The sequence below is a fragment of the Poecilia reticulata genome, linkage group LG10 (genome assembly GCF_000633615.1).
Source record: "Poecilia reticulata strain Guanapo linkage group LG10, Guppy_female_1.0+MT, whole genome shotgun sequence".
Lineage (NCBI taxonomy): Eukaryota > Metazoa > Chordata > Actinopteri > Cyprinodontiformes > Poeciliidae > Poecilia > Poecilia reticulata.
Window position 1 is genome coordinate 23,078,444 of NC_024340.1, and position 19,505 is coordinate 23,097,948.

The 19,505-nt window shown below is 39.9% G+C and overlaps 1 protein-coding gene across 2 annotated transcripts; it reads right to left on the reverse strand.

The window, feature by feature from the left end:
- Positions 1 to 5,196: 5,196 nt before the first annotated feature.
- Positions 5,197 to 19,188, reverse strand: LOC103471381 (E3 ubiquitin-protein ligase RNF38-like). Of its 2 annotated transcripts, none has more exons than XM_008420344.2 (12): positions 18,890 to 19,188; positions 13,279 to 13,331; positions 12,955 to 13,136; positions 10,589 to 10,991; positions 9,485 to 9,625; positions 9,168 to 9,356; positions 8,163 to 8,324; positions 7,967 to 8,067; positions 7,772 to 7,853; positions 7,561 to 7,682; positions 7,123 to 7,222; positions 5,197 to 6,127 (listed from the first exon to the last, which is right to left on the reverse strand). In XM_008420344.2, exons 3-12 carry the CDS (start codon positions 13,134 to 13,136, stop codon positions 6,065 to 6,067), a joined length of 1,545 nt encoding a protein of 514 aa, XP_008418566.1. In that variant the 5' UTR covers positions 13,279 to 13,331; positions 18,890 to 19,188; the 3' UTR covers positions 5,197 to 6,064. The 2 variants fall into 2 exon arrangements, with proteins under 2 accessions (XP_008418566.1, XP_008418565.1); XM_008420343.1 differs by having other exon boundaries at positions 17,887 to 19,188.
- Positions 19,189 to 19,505: the final 317 nt, after the last annotated feature.

Here is a 19,505-nt window from a genome sequence, read left to right on the forward strand (position 1 = left end):
AATACATCCATACATAATGCATGCTGGTTGCTCAGAAATGGAAATGAGCTTTTGTTTGTGTTTTTCACTCTAAAGAACAGCAACAGTCGGGGGATTTTATCTTATCAGATGACTTAATGAACTTTGTTCATCTCTCTGTGGTTCACACCAGCTCCCTGGAGAGAGAATTATCCATCAGACTGGGAAGAAGACCAGAGGCTCCTGCTGTCCATGTTCCCGCTGTGTAACACTCAGCACACCATGTGTTGATGTAGCATATCAGAAACGGAAAGGATCGCATTGTTAGATTCAAAGCTTTCCGCTCCACACAAACTTCTTCCACCTGTCTGAGACAGCGAAGGCCTCCGACAACCCAAAAAGGATGAGAGCATCCAAATCCACCTCAGAGAGAGGGAGCTCTTTGAAATAAAAAACACTCCATGCTAATGTGTTCAGTTCAAGGAGAGTTAAAAAAAGAAAAAGGTTTGGAGAAAGGCAAACACAGAGAGTGCCAGTACACACCCGCTTATGTGTGAATAAACGTGAGGCAGGCAGAGCTTGATGCCCTCACTTTCCTTTTATGTAACAGCAGGATGGAGAAGTCGTGTACCCTGTCAGCCTGGGACAGTCTGCACACATGCTCTCCCGCTCGCACACAAGCAAGAGTTTTTCCTCTCTTTTTTTTGCTTTTATACACAATAAAAGTCGAGTACAAGAAAGAGAGGAGAATTTAACAGCCTCTTCTATGAAATATATAAAGCATATATGAAATATACATCAGTTTGGTCCTCAATCCATCCACGCATTATTCTTCTGTCTATCCATTTTTTACATATGTCAATTTATCGATCTATTAATTCATCTTCTCAATTATTTATTCATCCATGTATTTGTGCATCATGTCCATCTGTCCTACCATACATTAGTTTTTTCATGCCTTCATCCATTTGTTCTTCTATATGCCATTTCATCTAGCCCTCTTTACATCTATACAATTATCTACAGTCATTTATTCTTTTTTCTCATCATCCTTTCTGTGTATTCAGACAGACTTTGTCCACTGATCTTTACATTGTTTTCGTTTTTGGATCTTTCCTGTGCCGTTTCCGTTTTACTGCCTGTCAACTGTTGAGATACATGCCTTATGTGTACCGTGAACTTTTGTGTTTATAATTTCAAAATTGGCCCGAAAACACAGAAAACTCTGACAATTTGAATGCGGGTGCTTTTAATTTAATCTTCGGTTTTTAATTTAGGAAAATCTGAAGAATAACGAGGATCTCTGAATAACAGCATAATGTCAGACAATGATTCGGTGCTCTGAGAAACATCCAATGAGCTGATGACAGAAAATGTTTGCACGTGTAATCAGAGTAAAGGCTCTCTGAAGAATGACTACGTTCATTGGTTACATCATAATTGCTCAATGTGATGCCCTCTCTCTCTCTTTCTAATCTGATACTGAAAGACACAAATGGGGAAAACTGATCTTCTTCGCTGTCACTGCGAGACGAGCTGTCTGAAACACATCGGTTGTTGGAGCAAAGCCTCAAGACATCGACACATGCACACACACACACACGCATACACACACACACACACACACACACACACACCCAAGCACCCAGAGTGAGACCAACCAACCAAACAGAACATTCAAACCAGAGCTTTCACCACTGGGACTCCTCTCGGGTGCTAAAGCTCAGCTGTGGAAAATAAATAAATAAATAAATAAATAAATAAATAAATAAATAAATAAATAATAGGCGAAGCAGTCCAGGAGGAAATCAGATGTGATGCATTTTAAAATGTTTTGTAGCTGTAACAAATATGGGGAATGTAATCCAGACTGTAAAACGGACTAGTGCACTTTATGGGTATTCCAAGGTTTAACCTTCACAACTGCATTAAATTGTTCAAATAAATATTGGATCGAATTGAATCTTTTTTTTTTTTTTAGCCAATTGGCTAATTTCTTCTGTTAAAGTTGGGCAACAGCCTCAGTAATAAATACAATATTATGTCTGGGTAAAACATGGGTAAGACACGGCAAGCTGCGTCTGTTCCCGGAAATGTCTGCGCCGCCAGTTCCAGCCAGAAGTCCCCCATCACTTCCACTTCAGTGCAGCGGAAGCAGGTTAAAGGAGTGGGTGGTGATCACGGCTGAAGCAAAGAGGCAGAGGAGGAGGCTGAAAGGGAGGGTGCATATGTAAAAAGACAAGAAGAGAGCAAGGAGAGCCAGGTCACTACTTGGGAAGAAAGAGGCGTTTGAGGAGAAAGAGCAGAAACAGGAAATGAGGTGATGGAGCAGAAGATCAGGGTGTGTTAGGAGATGCATTAGTAAAAGAAAACTGTGGACTAGAAGCTAGAAGTCGGGTGGGATAAAGCAAACAAAAAAACAACCTCGGTGACTCATCAGGTCAGGAAAAGAGGCTCCTCATTCCATTAAGCAAAAAGTTTAAATTTAGAGCTGCTGTCACACTGTTGCTTTTCATGCCATGCATGCTGGCACCAAGGTTTAAGCATCAGAAAATGAAGCAACTTTTGTGAAATAAAATCCTGTCACTTCTTTCAAATATGATGTGTTCATCCCTTTTTTTGTGCGTTTTTTTTTTTTTTTTTTTTTGTGAGTTTAGCTGTATCAGGCCCTTGTGGGGTCACTTTTTTTCTTTAGTATTTAAGTAAAGGCCTTCTGTTAATGTTTTTGCTTGAATAAATCAGAAAGAATGCGTTCGTGTTCAGCCATGTTGCATTCAAATGAAGGTGAATCTTTATCAGGGCACACAGTGTTTGCATTGTTTTGCAAGACATTTGGTAAATGTTGTTTTTGGGTATGTTTGAGAAGTAGCCGTGTAGCAGCAGCATTGTCATATTGTACAAGGGATGTAAGATTTGAAGCGTTCATGCTGTGGAATTTTTCAGCCATATTTAGTGAAGCAGTAGTGACAATTGTTCTGTACTTTGTGCAAATTATTTTACCGACTGAAATGGCTTCCTCCCCAGGGCAGCGCAGGTTGGTGGGCACAGAGGTAATCAAAACACAAAAACAGCACCAGCTGCAAGTTTTCAGTTTGCACTGTATGGCCACTGCATGGCTGATGATGTTGAATTAATATGGCCATGATCTGTGAAACCCTGATACGAAGAAAAAAAAAAGTCCGGAAAAGGCCAATTTGTTTTAAGTGTTTGATGTATAATTAGTTTCACAATGAAAACTTGATTTTATTTGTGCAAAACAGGCTTCATCGGGGGGACTGAGTGTTTTTACCTGTGTGTTAGGAAGCAAAAGCAGCTTCTGTAACCACTTACAAGAACTGAATCTGGTGGCAACACATGATTTAACAGTGTCCCAACTTGACTTTTAGAGCTTGATTTATACCAATGTTTGCATCTTTCATGAATACATGAACAGTCTTCTATGCAGACACAAAATGTTATGGCACGACCAAGAACTTGGGTGTCAGACCTGACAGCAAGAGTTTTCACTGTCACTTTGAGATTTGCTCTAGTAGCGCTGAGAAAAATAAACAACATTCAGATGTAGGCTTAACAGACAAAATAATGATTAATAAACCCAATATTTGTGTGCAAACAAAATAATTTCAACATGTTTTCCTAAGTTGAATATGTCCATCTTTTCTCGATCTTGACCTCTGAATCCAACATGTGTGTGGTTCTAATGCAAAATCGTAATTGTGACACCAAAAATTAGGTGCACCCAAAAATAGATTACATGATCCTACTTCTTTCCTGGTGTTTTCTGTATGGTGTGCCCTCATAAGTACAGTGACATTTGTGTTTTGTGTGCCTCAATCAGCCCCAGGCAAGCCACTTGTGAAAATCAGGCCATTTGTGTATGAAAGCCTAGAGGTGACACCTGGCCTTTGAATTTCAACATACAACATTTCATAGGTTTGTACAGCAACACAAATGCTGTTCATCAGCAGAAGGCACGGGACAACGGCACTGCTGCAGGGAGACGTGGTGGACGGTTCATCTGTGCACAAACTCTGCGCTGACATTTCTGTCACTGTAAAGTGTAAGAATATTTCATCAAAAGTAAGCCGTYATTTTAAAAGGAATAACAGTCTTARRTTACAAGGTTCTGAAATGACTTGAGTTTAACCTCAAACAAAAACTGGATTTGATGACTGCATTTAAAAACCACAGTAAGTACAACATTCTGTTTCTGGTGGATTGAAGAGAGAAACTGGACGCTGCTCAGAAAAAAAGCATCTTACTCACCCGATTACTAGCAAATTTCACCAAATTTCTGCTGAACTAACCTTCAACTTCTCTTCAGAACAAAGTGTTTGGAGTTAAATATGAAGSCAAATGTGCACCGAATGTAGCAAAATGATCCTAGAAGGATATTAACAGAATAGCAGAAAAAAATAAAAAAATAAGTTTAGACCTTTTCTAAATTAATACAATGTGGCGGGGCGTTAAGAAACCTCTAAATTGCTGCARTCTTGTAAAGAGGGACATGATTCCCCCTTCAAAACGATGCAACTTATGGTCAAACAGAACAACGTCACTGAGTTACAACTGCTAAATGTTTCTACAACCTTGTTTATAATAAAAACCTCATTACTGCTTTTAATATTTTTCATCATTTTTACTCCTTACCAATTTTCTCTCGAGCAAAGATATGATCCAAGTCGGTAAATGCAGAACAGTGGCAACATCTAGTGGTCAATAAGGTTATTGCATCCAATAATATCTGTCCGCTCTGATGCTGCGTTCCAGTAACCTCGGAACTTAGAACTTACCTCTAGCCTAAAGAAAGTCTGGATTTCAAAATGGCCACCACCATTGGCATCGTTTGCAGTACCGCTTACAAGCACAATTTTAAGCTTTAAATTTCATAAGCAAACATCATTTTTCATTTTAATTTTAGTTTACAGTTGCAGGCAGGTGTTAAGTGTAACATTTGATTTTGGACTCACAGTTGTATGAGAGTCTAGTAAAATAGCATTACTACATCTTAGTAATGTTGATGTGAGGGGCAGCCATGATGAAAATCCTCCTTCCATTAGCATTCTGGTTGATTTTTTTCGACTAGGAAGTCAGAATTTCCAAATTCCGAGTACAACTTGAATGCGGCATAAGCTTCAGGTTTATATATCATGACAAGTAGCCCAACAAAACCGCATCTTTTTCCCCTCTCTCCAATTCTCAGTCTTTACTTATAAACAATTATTACAAAATACAATATTTAAAAAGTTCATATCAAGCCTTTTATTTGGTATATAGATATTCATATATTTTTACAGTATATATAGATATATGTAACATGTGCCACTGCAAAACCACAGACAAACATTCTTTGAAAAGAAAGGAAAATGCATTTGTTAAAAGTCAAAGTGATGCTATGAAGCATTTGTAATTAGAACGGAATGATGAGGTAACTTTCAGGCAGGAAAACAACCAGTTATACTGCTAATAATAATAATATTTCAAACGGGCAACTGAGAAATACAGTGGCAGCATGGACCCTTAGTGTCAAACTAGAGAAAAGTCTATAACATACATACACACTGAGTATGCATACAGACAGTGCATAAACATATAAAAACTGGAAGAAAAGTCAATCATAAGAGCCAAAAAAAAAAAAAAATTATTGTTACTTTTGTCCAATACAGAAGAACAATTCATGCATGCTCCAGAATCCCTAAAATCCATCCCACACCTACACACACAAACACACACTGACAACACAGTCATGTACCGAAGCCCTGCAATATAGAGCTGACCAATGTCTGCACAGTTGTGGTGCATGCACATCTACGCAGACACACACACACACATACACAAACACACAGTACTGCAGGAAGGTGGGTCATTCACTTAAACGTGAGGACCTGTGTGCATGTATCKAAAGGAAAGGAGTGTGACAGGTTATCAGAGTAAAGAAAACATGTACAATTAACTATGGGGAATAAAGTGCTCCACCGACATGTAAGGTAACCCTGCATGTGTGTGTGTGTGTGTGTGAGAACGCAGATGTGCATCAATTTATCAGGAGCAGGCAGTGCTAGATGTGTTAGACCAACAGCAGGAAGCGTATGGCTCCCTCTTGTGGTCACTCTGAGTCTCTCTGAACCTCGGAGGCGTCCGCTCGACAGATCGGACACGTCCTGTTGGCCTGAAGACAAACAGAGGAGACATTTCATATTAGCAACAGTGTTCTCGGCAGCAACACTGAAACAAATAATTTTAAAAAAAGATGCAAAAACTCACTGAGAAATTAAAATGCCTCACCAGAAATTAGAATATTACAACCCAAAATAATGATTTCACRARGATAAATATAACACAAGACAGGAATTGCATGTTATAGCCATGTTATGATCTTCAGTGCACAATCATGGGGAAGATTGAGGACCTGTCAGGTGTTTAACAGAGATACTGACCCTAAACGTAATTGTCATAACAGCTACAGAGCTCTGAATACAAGAACATTAATGGAAAGTTGAAGAGAAGAAAAACATTCTGGTAGAAAAAGGAACACAAGAGATAATGACAGCCTAGAAAGACTTGAGAGGTACAGCTTCTAATTTTTTTTAGGTCCACTGTGAAGTTTTCACAGTCAGTGATGACATGTCATCTGTTTGAGTTTACCTTTTACTACTCTGTTCAATAAATCTACAAGAACATGTCAGAGCACTCAATGTTTCCATCTGGTGACAAGCTTCATGGAGATGCTGGTTTCACTTTCCAGCAGGAACCTGCCCACATTGCAAAAAGTACCAATAGTTACTTTAATTACCCTGAGCTTGATTGGCCACAAACTGGCCTGACCTGAAGCCCTCAAAGGTGWCAGACACCAGAACCAAACATTAAAGATTAACTCAAGGCTTATTAAACCAATACTTCCTGAACACTTCAACTAACAAGCTCTTCTCCCTGAAATGAAGAAGTCAGTCAAGTAAAAAGGAGCCACAACCAAGTCTTGATACATACTGTACAGTAGTACATGGACACACTTTTCAGTAAGCTCACCTTTCAACTGAATCATTAAAAAAAATAAAAAGAAACAATTTTCTAATAAACTGAATTTTGCATGATTATACAAGTCATGATTATCAATAAAGACAAAGGTTGAGAGTTCCTCCTGGACTCAGGGGGGCGCCAGCTCACCCTCAGCCACTTGTCGACACACTTTCCATGGAACTCGTGACTGCAGGGAAGGACTCGCAGCAGTTGACGGGACTCGAAATCACTCATACATACCACACACCTGTAACYAGACTTGTGTTAGTGTACAGCTCTGCAACACACAAATCCTGCTGTGTAAACATGCAGAAAGGAGCYTGTGCGTCAAGAACATTATTCTGAAGAGACCTTGTCTGTTTAGGTGGCATTATTCTTACAGCAGACAGATATCTACAGTCATCTTAAAGTAACAAAGTCACACCAAGTGTGGAAAACTTCTAGATGCTTCTGAATTTAGAGAAACGCACAAAACATGCAGATTATGCCAGYGCTTATAAACTGCAGTCTGTAGCACAAAGAAAACTATAATATTTGGCTTTCATCAATCAGCATGTGAAGGTGCTTTGAAAGGGCAGTGCTCACAGTGTTTGCTCAGACTGATGGTTATTTGGGTTGAATCGATAGGAAGGGAGTTGTTCAATRTCCCCCTTGGTCAGTCCGCGGAGTTTGGCCTCTCCCAGGCGCTCAGCAAGATTCAGAAGGGCCTTTGGGGAAAAACATCAGCAACAATGAAAGAGTAAAAAGCCTGCATCTGGCAACGATAAATATTAATTAACGACRGCATAAAGCAAACCTCATAGTTCTCCACTTCTCCGTCATCTACATCCAGCTCCAGGCTGATTGCAGGACCCGTGGGCTGGACTGGCAGCATTGATCTGTGCAAAGAGAGATCAATTAAAAAGTCATCAGGACAAAATTATAAAACTGTAATTATTTTTGCTTTTTTTTTTTTTTTTTTTTAGGTTGGCATGTTTCCCAGTGAACTTACAGGAAGTAAGGCAGGAGGCTGGGGTGATAAGGCGAAGGTGGAAGCTGTTGCGAACGGTACCGCCGTCCTGGGAGACGCCGAGGAATGAAGTTTGGATAAGACTTCAGGGAAGATAAACGAGACGCATGTCAGAGTTAATTCACACAGAAAGAAGAAATGTCCAGCCTTAAAATGCATTCATTTTTCCAAAGCTCACCACTCCAAAGAACTCCTGGGGCAGGGGCTCGTGGGAGAGGAAGTGGAGAGGCGTCGAGTGCGGGGTGAGGGCTGGRTGTGCGGCGGGGGAGTAGTGGAGTCCAGCACCCAGAGAAAGATGCTCCCCCAGCAGCTCCACGTCGTTCTCTATCCTCTGTAAAGGCTGCAGGACAAAAAAAAAATCATTTCATTTGTCTAACTTTCACAGAAAATCAAAAAAAGTCAAAACAATTAAAAATCTGCAAAAAAATAAAATAAATTTGGGAAAGTAGTATAAAAAAAGCTGAAAAATAATTTTACCACCTTTTTTAAGTCTGAAAAGAAATACAAGCAAATTAATTTGGGTCAAGAAACAAAATTTCCTAATAAAACCTTTAGAAAGAAACTGACGGGATTAACAACTCTCCAACTTTAAAAATTAATGGCTAATTTAAGCAAATGTCTTTTTAGACACYATTGCATCACATATAACCTTCCCACATAGTAATTGTGATTACAAAACACAACCAGCAAAATGTGTCCAGCATGAGTGGCAGCAAGTGTGAAAAAAGAGAAAGACTGTCTGCCTCTGTAACAACCAACACCTTGACATTAATGTTACACAATCCTGATCCATTTTATCTCAGACTAGACTGTAACGCAAGTCTTTATCCATTTTGCTTCTTGTTCATTTACACAACTGTAAATTGTTAATAAATTAKAAGTTTAAATGATSATATTTTTGTTCACACACTAAGGAACAGCCTTACTGCTTTTTGTTAATGTTCAAGCAATTAGTAGAGATGTCCCTAATAGATGAAGCTTCAAAAGGTTTTTATTTTCCCCAAACAAACAGCCACATTTGAAACTACAGGGCTTAAATCATGTAACTTATAAAGACAATCAGTGTTTTGCATTTAGACTCTGATACAAATAGCTTTTGGCAATAACCAAATGTTTTCACAAAAGATGTGAACAAAGATGAGCACGGCACTTCGGCCTGTCGACTGCGAGGCTTCTTACTCACCGATCGAGCCTGCTGCGCCGGATAAGGTCCAAACTGCGCCGGCTGCGGCAAGTGAGGCGGGTGGTGGGAGAGATGCGTTGGAGGGTGGGCGAGGTGAGGAGGGGGGATCAAGAAGGTCGGGTCACTGGACAGCAACGAGGGGAACGGGTAGGGCATGGGCAGATGCTGAACGGAACAAGTCTGAAGAACCTGACGTAGATATGAAAAGACCTTTTTTACTTAGTGAAGAATGTTGACTGAAGAATGTCAAAGATATGTGGAGAAGATTTTTGCTTGAGAAAACGTTGAACTAAAACGACTTAAAAACTAACACTTACAGGAGGAGGGACGCTGCAGACGGGATAGTGCTGCCCGCTGAAAACCACAGAGCATGCTGGGATCTGCTGCGGGGCGGAGCGAGGCGGCAGGCCGGGCGGCACGCCCGGAGGGGAGACCGGGTACGATACCGGAACCGAACCCTGAAACCAAACAGAAGATTTTAAACTTTGGACACACACAGTGATTAAAAGCGGAGCAGCAAACATTGCCTGCCAACAAGCAAAGCACTCCTGTTTGTTGCTCCAACTGCAATATTATTTAAAGTGGAAAACAGAGCTGAGCTGCAGCTTTGATCATCTGTCTTTCAGTTTTCGATAAATGCTTTGAAATGTGCATGGACTTCTGCAGAAATGTTAAAAAAAAAAAAAAAGACTAAGTGTTGATAAATCTCCAAATTCAAGTCCATTTAAAAACTTTTGGAAATTTTAATTTTTGTTTGATTACGTTTAGTTAGGAGAATGTTGCTGGTTCTTGTGAGTTAGTGGTATTGGATCCAAACAAAAATGAAGGATTTTTTTCTTTTTCTGTATTTTAWGATTATTCCCATTGTTGCATTAAAGCAAATGTTCCTAAACTGTATCAGAATTTTCTTTAACAAAGGTTTAAAAAAAACATTGCTATAATGTTGGCAGTTCCTAGTTTTGACTCATTATGATTTTTCTTTAATTTGACCTGCAAATTACCAATGAAGCATCTGCAATTACACAGGGCAAGATCCTTTCTTTTAGAGAAACTTATATTAACTGTAGTTTATACACGTATTAAATACAAATATACCAGAAGACAAGCTCAACTAACTAAGTGTTCACTTAAAAAACRGTATCCATGGTTCTAGACAATGACTCAAATCAAAGTCTTTTTCAGTTCTGAAGTATTTGCTATAAGTGGTGAACAATTTTCAAAAAATCTCCAACATACCCAATTTAAAGCAAGCAGACAAACAGCAAGAAAATTTGTATCAACTAAATCTGCGAATCTAGACRGACATTTGTTGCAGCAGGTCAGGCTTCTGATCTTTAGTTATTTTTATTTTCATCTTCTCTTTGCATTTTTCTGCACCTTTATAAAAACAAATAAATCTGCTTGATTCCCCTTAAGCCCACCTGTTCCTGGAAGTCTAGGACCCCACTGCTCTGTTGCTGCGACGGGTGGGGGTGTGGGTGCTGCGGATGGGCTCCAGGGTGCAGCAGCCTGGGCGACAGGTTCGGTGACTGGTGCAGGGGCCTCGGGGAGGGGTTGGGGGGATGGTAACCTGGACGGTCTTCGGGGCCGGAGCCCGGCCCTCGGGGGGGTTGCTGGCTGTAGGGTGGGTAGCCCTGAGGAGGAGCTGGGTGGCGGTAGTTTTCGTCCTGATGTCCCGGCGACGGGCCGTGGTGGGAGTGGAGATGGTGGTGATGGTGGTGGCTGTTTGGGTGGTGATGGTGGTGGTGATTGTTGTTGCCGTTATAGTGGTGGTGGTGGCGGGTCAGACGGTCTCGCCGGCCACGCTGGCGTCTCATTGGAGGACTGGAGAGAAACAGCAGGAAAAACTAAAGAAGAGGCAAAAAGAGCCATGTTGATAAACTACAAAAAAAATKGTTTAACTTGAATTTCTGGCTAAACCTGGAATATTTAGGGAGAAACACTTTAGGCTGATTAGGGTAAACAAATGCGAAATTAAAAGCAGGAAGCAGCTATAAAACTTTGTTGTGCTATAAGGTAGAATGTCAGAATCTGGACATTAATATAAAGTAGTCTGAAAACTCAAAAATAAAAATGATAAAGAAAATTGCATAATTTTTCCAATGCAAGTTTTTGTTCAAGCAATTCCCAATTGTTTTTCAGTCCTACTTAAATCTGAAAATACGTGCACAGGTGAACTTCTAAAAACAGACAAATTTATCTCTTCCGTTTGTCTCTTTCAAACTGTTTCTTCCTACAAAACCCAACATCTTGACGTCTTTGCCTGTGTTTGAGATGTCAGGATGTTTGTTGTAGCCGTCATGTTACTGTAGTGCACACAAACACACTAGATTTTAACTTTAGCCTATAAGAACTGTAACCCTCCAAGCTGCTTCAAAACGTCCTGACAGACAACASATCCTGTAACAACATCCATCCCCAAAAYATGGACGTTTTTAAAACCTCMACAGAATACCCAGCAGTATCAGGTTTTCCCTAAATGAATGCCCTTATTAAGGTAGATTAGATTTTCAGAAAACTTTAAAATAATACATGAAATACTGATTACTGTGTTAGAGMCAAAAATATGAACTCATCATTTAATTCAATATAATTATGTGATTGAAACAACGTGAAAACAGCTCACAGCACGAGAAAACATCTTATTTATGGTGATAATTTGTTGATATTTTTGGTCTCTGTGTGCCAAGGTATGTGGATTTATACACACATACAGACAGACAGATCAGTATTTTACAGTCTACCAGCTTCTCTACTAGAGGTGCCTTGTATTTTTGCTCCATTTGTCTTCACATCAATTAACAAGCTTCTCTAATGAATGTTGSTCCATCACATAAAATGCTACCAAAAATACATTCAAGTTGTTTGCCATGACATCCCAAACTAAAATGTGCAGCAAATTTTATATCGTTGTGCACTTCTTTGTGTGAGACTAATGTAATATCTCAAAATACATTTAGGTTGGTTGTTGTTATGTGACAGAATGTGGAAAGATTGRGGGAGTAWGAAGGTGCTATTGGACATGTAATATCCAACTAATGTGACCAAGTTTTAACAAAAAGATAGAAATCTAAATTGGACCACGTATATGAACATAAAGGCTTTCATTTCCTCTTCATTTGAACCATTTAATTAAAAATGTGGACACTGACAGCAGAACAAGGTCTGAACATGATTTTCACAACAAAGTTTTCACACCAAGAGATCTTTAAACAAAGCTGGACTGTTGAATGCGAGTTCTCTGAAACAAAGAGCCATTAATTCAATTTACATGATCAAATGGCACTATGAAGTGGAGAGAAAAGTCCCACAGGTGTCTTTAATAATTTATTTTGTAATTTATTCAATTATCTTGGTTGCCTGCTCCCTTATTTATTCCCTCTCTAGCACTTTGTTCATGCTTTCCTCATATACTAAAACTTCCCTGAAAATCTGAAGTTTTGCCATAATTAAAGCAATTAAAATAGCTTTTAATTATGACACATTTATATGCATACTTGCACATTACATAATTAGAACATGTATTCATCATGCATTTATTCATTTTTCTCTTCTTGTTTAAGAGTCTCTTATCACACCCGTCTATATTTAAAGACTTGATGTTTACTGTGTATTTTWTTTCACGTCTGTTGAAGAATAAAAGTGATAAAAACCTCTTCTTGGTTCAAAACCTGAACCACAAGAGATAGTCTGCAACATGCAAACCTTTTGTGTTTGCTCTTCTTTTTATTGTTTGCCATTCTAATCATTAGATGGCACTTGCAAGGGAACTGTGTCACAAACATACCTGCGGCGGTTTCTGACAGGTGTGTGGCATCTCTCTGGCATGTAGTGGGGGTGGGGCCGCCGGCTYGGGGGCAACTCCCACGGCCGAATGGGAGAGGAAGGAGTGGAGGGAGGAGCCGAGCCGAGGTCCAACATGGACTGCTGGGAAAGACGCTGCCTTTTGGGGCTTGGGCTGTCCTCCATCTGCACATAAAGGAGAGGGAATAAATAAGGGAGCAGACAAAAAGGGAAGGACGCATGGGACTGAGCAAACAATGAAATACAAATTCTATTCAAACCAGGAGCAAAGCAGGGACAACAGGAAGTAATGGTCTTTGATGCTTACTTTGTCTCGATCCTCACTGCACACATTATCAGGATGAAAATGCAGCAACCCTCCTGCAGAATAATAAAAAAAAAACTACTTCATCAGATAAAAACAACATCACAAGACAGTGAGCGTCTCTTGCTTAGCCAACATATCTACAGTAAACAAAAAGGAGGATGGTCATCATGTATGCCAAAGAGCAAATAATCCGGTGATCAAACCCGGTTGGCTGCTTGGTTTCAATCGGTGACAGAGGTCTGATAAAGATTTATAGTTTTAAGTTCACAAAGTAAGATTTTATTTAAAACCATTTACTGATGTAAAGAACAAATAAAAGACACGGAACAACCTCACAACACATTCTTCTAATTCAACACAAAAAGCTTATAAAGACAAACAGGCATCAATGAAAAAGGACATAAGGGAGTATCACCGTATGTTTTAGTTACAACTCTCTACAGCTTTACWACCAACGTTAAAGTGTGTCATCTAAAACAGACCAGGCAGAAACTTACTACAATATTAACTTATGCAAATAAGTCGTTCATTTGTTTATATCAGACGTTCAAATTGCAAGGTTGACTTTCTTTGTTAAAGCATTSTAAGCCAAATGTGTTTTGGTTACAACTGCAGGCTAGCTAAACCAAGGATGCAAATTGAAAATGGATGCAAATCTTAACATAATCTTAATCGTGTGGATTATGGTCCACATTTAATCAGCAACAACAAATCAATCACAACATAGTTTTAAAATAGAGCTCTAAAACTACCATTTTACCAACAACTACTGTCACTATAACAGCTATAACCATAAATTATGATTTTAAGCTCATATAATTGCTATAAGATGCCCTGAGCAAAATTATACATTGACATCTTAGCCTCATCATTCAACATTTTTCCACAATAAGCAGCAAACAGGGTCCCTTCAGAAATACTGAAGCAGCAAAAAAGTTCAACTTATTTTATACAACACAAGACAACCTTCTAGAATTTAGTTTTGTTTCCCTAAATGCATCTAGATGACATTTACTTTGCTTTCCAAAAAAACAAACAAGAGCTCTAAAGCAAAGTCTGCTACGTTTAAAAAAATGAATATAATGAGTTTTTATTTTCTCATTTCAGAGAACATGAAAGCGTCCTGCTTCTGCCCCAACAATAACATTTTATAAAACTATCACCATAATAACAAAGAAGAATATGACCACTGAACCTAATTAATACCCAGATTTATGGAAAGGGTTCTCTCTCATCTATTTATATGACATGTGCAGTGTGGATGCAACATGAGCACGGACACATTTGAGCATGACCTTAAACTGATAAACATTCTCTTGCTTTCAAAAAAAACAAAACAAAAACACACAAGTTATGTGTCACCAAAAATAGGGCAGAAATTCATCCCTTTATTCCTTCCTGCTTCTAAACCCGCCTTAAACCAAAAGCCTTTTAGGTTAAACAAACCCCTTTGATTTTCTTGTTTTTGTGACATCAYTCTTGAGTCATACAACCTCTGTAGATACGGACAGCTCGAACACTGTCAGTAGCTCATGACAACTACAGCAGGGCCAACTCACCTCACTTTTATATATATAATCTAACAAGCCAATTTTTTTCCTCTGTTACATCTCAAACTGTTCAGATCCCAACACACCCATTTTTTTATGGAAAACTAGGTCTAGTTATGCTGATTCATCCCAAGGGCAAAAGGAGAAGGGATTTCAAGCCAGAACGGACGGGTTTCACTGGCGAGCAGACATGACCCTGTTTCCTCAAAGCATAGTTGCTAGGGAAGACTGACACCATTTCTCCCTTCCCAGACAAACACGATTGAAAACCGAGCAAGGTCTTACTGCGTTTAGCTTTTATACGTTAAGCCACTAATAGAAACGCTGTTTTTAGAGACGCAATCCATCTACAGTAATGTGGTGTTGCAATTAAAAGTAGTTCTGTTATCAGTCCATGTGGGTGGGATGCAACATTGATTATTATTAAAGCTGCGCTGTGCAACCACATGGTCCAGACCCAGTACGCTCAGTCCTATACTGCACAAATTGACGCCAAGGGATGTAAAACGCCAAAAAGCACAAGCAAATAAGCATTAATAGTCTTTGCTTGCACTCATAATATGCAGACGGTTGCTTAGGGAGAGCTCACAACATGCATGTTTAAGACCCCCAACAGAAACCTGCCTGTGGCCTGCAAGATTAGAAAACGACTCTCTTTTTGCATTTTGGGGACAGTGCTGCTAATACGGCACAGTTTTATCGAAAGCTTAAATTTTAATCCATTTCAGAGCTTGTTTCCCCCCCTCAACCCTTTTTGATAAAATCCAGTCTGCTGTTGCAGAAGTTTTCTCTRGCAACTTTCCAGAGGTCAGCAGGGAAAACTCGTTGAACCTTGAAGTGGAAACTCTTGGCAAAAAGAAATAAGGAGGGTATCTTGGTTGCTGCTTGATATTAAAATCCGTTTCATTCATATTATTCATTTTTGTCGTGAATAAATACTTAATCGTCAGTCAATAGAGATAAATCTGACATGGCAGTCAATGTTTGTGTTTTCACAGAACAAAAACAGAGACGTCGTCTTAACTTTTGTGCTTTTCAAAACATTCACTTTCCTCTGCTATGGCTAAGCCTGACAATTTGAGGACAACTCAGAGCTTCAAGGCGGCTGGATCCAACTTTAACACCATTAGTTGTCATGGATGAAAAGACTAAAAAAAAAACTCAACTGAGAGTAACACACAAGTCAGCTGGTGTCACAGGAGTAAGCAATCTAAGGAGAGGAAAAAAAAGATAAAAAAAGTAACATTCAATAGATGATTTCATTTTAAGCCATTTAGAACGGCTGCTTCAAGGACTTGGGAGGGTTCTGCATCAAGAACATCATGCATTTAGAGTCAACTGACTGGGAGCTTTCTGTGGGACACCTAAAACTCTGGGAAATGCACTCATCTGTCATCTGATAAATGGAAAATGGATTTTCAGTCCAAAACGCAACTTTTAGAAGTACGTGCCGTTTAATTCTTCCATCTTAAAAAGAAAACGCTTAACTACCATTTAATCCAGACTCAACCGGCAGTTTGGAAAATGTGAAAAGAATCGCAGAATCCGGCTATAACACGTCAATAACTATGGTTCAACGCCAACCGCTTGGATCACGAAGCAGAAAAATGAAATCTGCAGGTTTTGTCCACACACAGTTAACTGAAAGTGCAAAGAAAACACGTTAGTGGTCAAATGGTTAAAAAGTCATGTGGAAACAGACGAGCGCCAACATGAGCGTCTGTAAATGTGTCTATTGCACCTAAATTGACTCTAATTAGAAACAAGCAATTTTGTTTCTTGAAGGTTAAAAAAAATAATTAAAATAATCAGGTCTAAGTTAATATTTCTAATAAAAGTAGAGTGCTCATTGAATTTCAAATAAACCAAAAGTTTGAGCAGTTTAAAGTAACAAACACTAGTGGGCAACAGGTGTCATTTGATTTGCTTGTAAACCGTCAGTGCATCTGATGAAAGTGATCATTAGTTTTTCCCAGACATTTCACATCATCCAGAAATCGGATTCGGTCCTTTTAACGTGACTTTTGGAAAATATCTGTTCCAGGATGTCAACTTGCAAGAACATTATGCCACTTGCAGCACGATGTTTGCGTATCTAACGCAACATTTTTCTTGTTTTGTTTTTCTGAATGTGTCGGAATTGTCAAGGAGAACCTGACTTACTTTCACAAGTGGAGCGTTACAGCTACGTAATGCAAGGAGGGTTTCTAAACTGAAGTATGTGGGTCAGTTAAAGTACTCGATGATTTTGTGTGGCACACGACTCCAAATTAAGAAGAATATAAGTCTGTCAGCCCAGCACAACAAAGTTAATTTAGATGTAAACTTAAAAAAAAAAATTAAAAAAAAAAGATTAATGGAATATTTTTGATAATATTGTAATCTTCTTAAAATGGAAAATGTTAGATACAACAAAGTGTTTGGCTTTTATTCACTAAGATTTTTTTATTGTAATTTCTGCATAAATGGGACCACAAACCAACTTGGGGAGGTCCATTAGTAAACTTGACTAAATACAGCAAGTGTCAGAGAATGAGAGACCCTTATTTGGGTCTTGTCACTGAGAACACGTTAAAATATTTTTTGACCAAAATAAATAACTTGATTTTTTTTTTTTTTTACTTTAATAGACTTTTTGCACTTCTTATGCTACATTTTAAAAATCTAATTTATGTTGCCTGTAAGCACTCCAACCTTGGCAATTATGGCGGGGTGGCGGGGTTAACACCATTTGTTTTTACATTTGTTTGTTCTGGAACAAATCTCTGTAAAGGTAAAACAATGGCTTTCAGAAATCTACTTGGCCTTATTTTTTCTAACCTCTCAGATCAGTATAGCCTTCACAGCTGAACTTCCACCACAACATTTAACATACAGCTGGCCCCTCTATGCGTCAGCTGGCAGTGAAAACACTAAAACCTCTTACTTAAATGCCTCAGAGCCTGATAAAGCTGCAAGTGGTCTGCCTGCATCCCTCAGGGGGTTCATCCTGTGTGAGTGTGTAATGATGCATCTACCCCCCTGGATGTGGGCCCCGTTTATTCTAAAGCCTGCTTACCTGCCCCGGGGTGTCTGTGAGCTCCGTGTGCAGAGTGGCGCTGCACCCCCGGGGACAGGTAGCTCCCCTGGGCGTGCTGCTGCGGCGGCGGCAGCGGCTGCTGCTGGTTCTCCGGGTAGCTCCGTCCTCCGTGGTGCGGCGCCCAGCCGGGGTTACTCGGCGGCGGGTAGCTCACCCCTCCTCCGCTGGCGTTCATCAAGCCCCCGTCGTTGCCTCCGACGCTGCCGTTCATGGAGAAATGATAGAAGCCAGATCGAGACCGCGACCGAGTCCTGGGGGGGTCCATGGCCGGAGAGGCGGTGGGCGGATGGATAGATGGGTGGATGAGGAGGTGGACTAGATGCAACCGCTTCTCCGCGACCAACTTAGCTATTACTTGAGAAGATCAGCTACTCGTAGTAATTTATGATGCATTTAAATGAGTATTTAATCAAATTAAATAAACCTGGAAGCTGCAGGTTCAGGGAAGCACAGCCCTGAAATAGCATACAGACACAATCTGCTACTGCTCCATTCGCTATCACTGTGTGGAAAAACGTTATTCCAGTTTATTCTTTTAACACAATTGCAAGCAAAATATCTAAAGAAATACAGTTTCTGTGTGCGCTCTACAAAAAAAAAATCGACAACAAAAATCAATTGTTCCTCAATACCAGAACAAGCCTTTTTCTTCCTTTTGTCTCTCGCTTTGAACACTGTTATAAGAAATTAAAGTATTTTATAGGCACTGGTTACACGAGTGAGCCCGTTGCAAACACGTATATTTACCATCAACTTAACACCGCCTGCTCTTTGTCATCAAAACCCAACCAAGTTCAACACTTCAAGCCGTCAACCCGAGCAAAGATGGCTAGCTGAGGAGCGCTAGCAAACTAACCCGGATACTAGGTATTAAATAAAAGTTATCAGCATAGATTTGTGAGGAAAAATAGAAGTCAGGTGGAAGGACTGGCTATCGCAGGCAGCAAAGTTACACCCCCTCTTTTGTGTTGGCTAACTATACCTGCTCGGTCATTAACATAATGTCGATTTTCCAGCGAGCCCGAGGCTAACAGGAAGCGAGGTCTACGGGGGAAAACAAGTCCAACGCTGCCGACATTACAGCCCAGCTACCGTCGCTCTGCGCCAACGCTGAGCCGTTCCTCTGACACACGAACCCGCGGACGATGCCAACCCGCATGAGACCGCAAAGGGCAGCCTCGTCCGTCAACTAAAGCGGACGGTTTTTGTCTAATTTAAATCCCCTCTCGCATTCGCTATCGGGTGTTTTCTCTGGTCAGCGGGGAGTGGAGTGGAGATCAATCAATGGGAGCCTCGCATCTCTGTCAAGTCGCGATCAATCGATAACAGAGACTCGTGGAGCTCGTCAGCACAGACCTTTGTGGTACATTTCAAACTATACTAAATGGAGAGGACAAATAAGAGATTAATTTCTTAAATATACACGATTCTATATTTTCCGCATGTAAAACACTTCGTATGCTATTTTGAATTGGGCTGTTTTTATCAAAGTTGACTACTTTTGTCTGAAAAACCTCAGGCAGCTGCTCTGCTCATTAATAATTCAGCAGCTTCACAGCAGAACTACTATGAGACAAGGCTTTGAAAAAACCCACTGG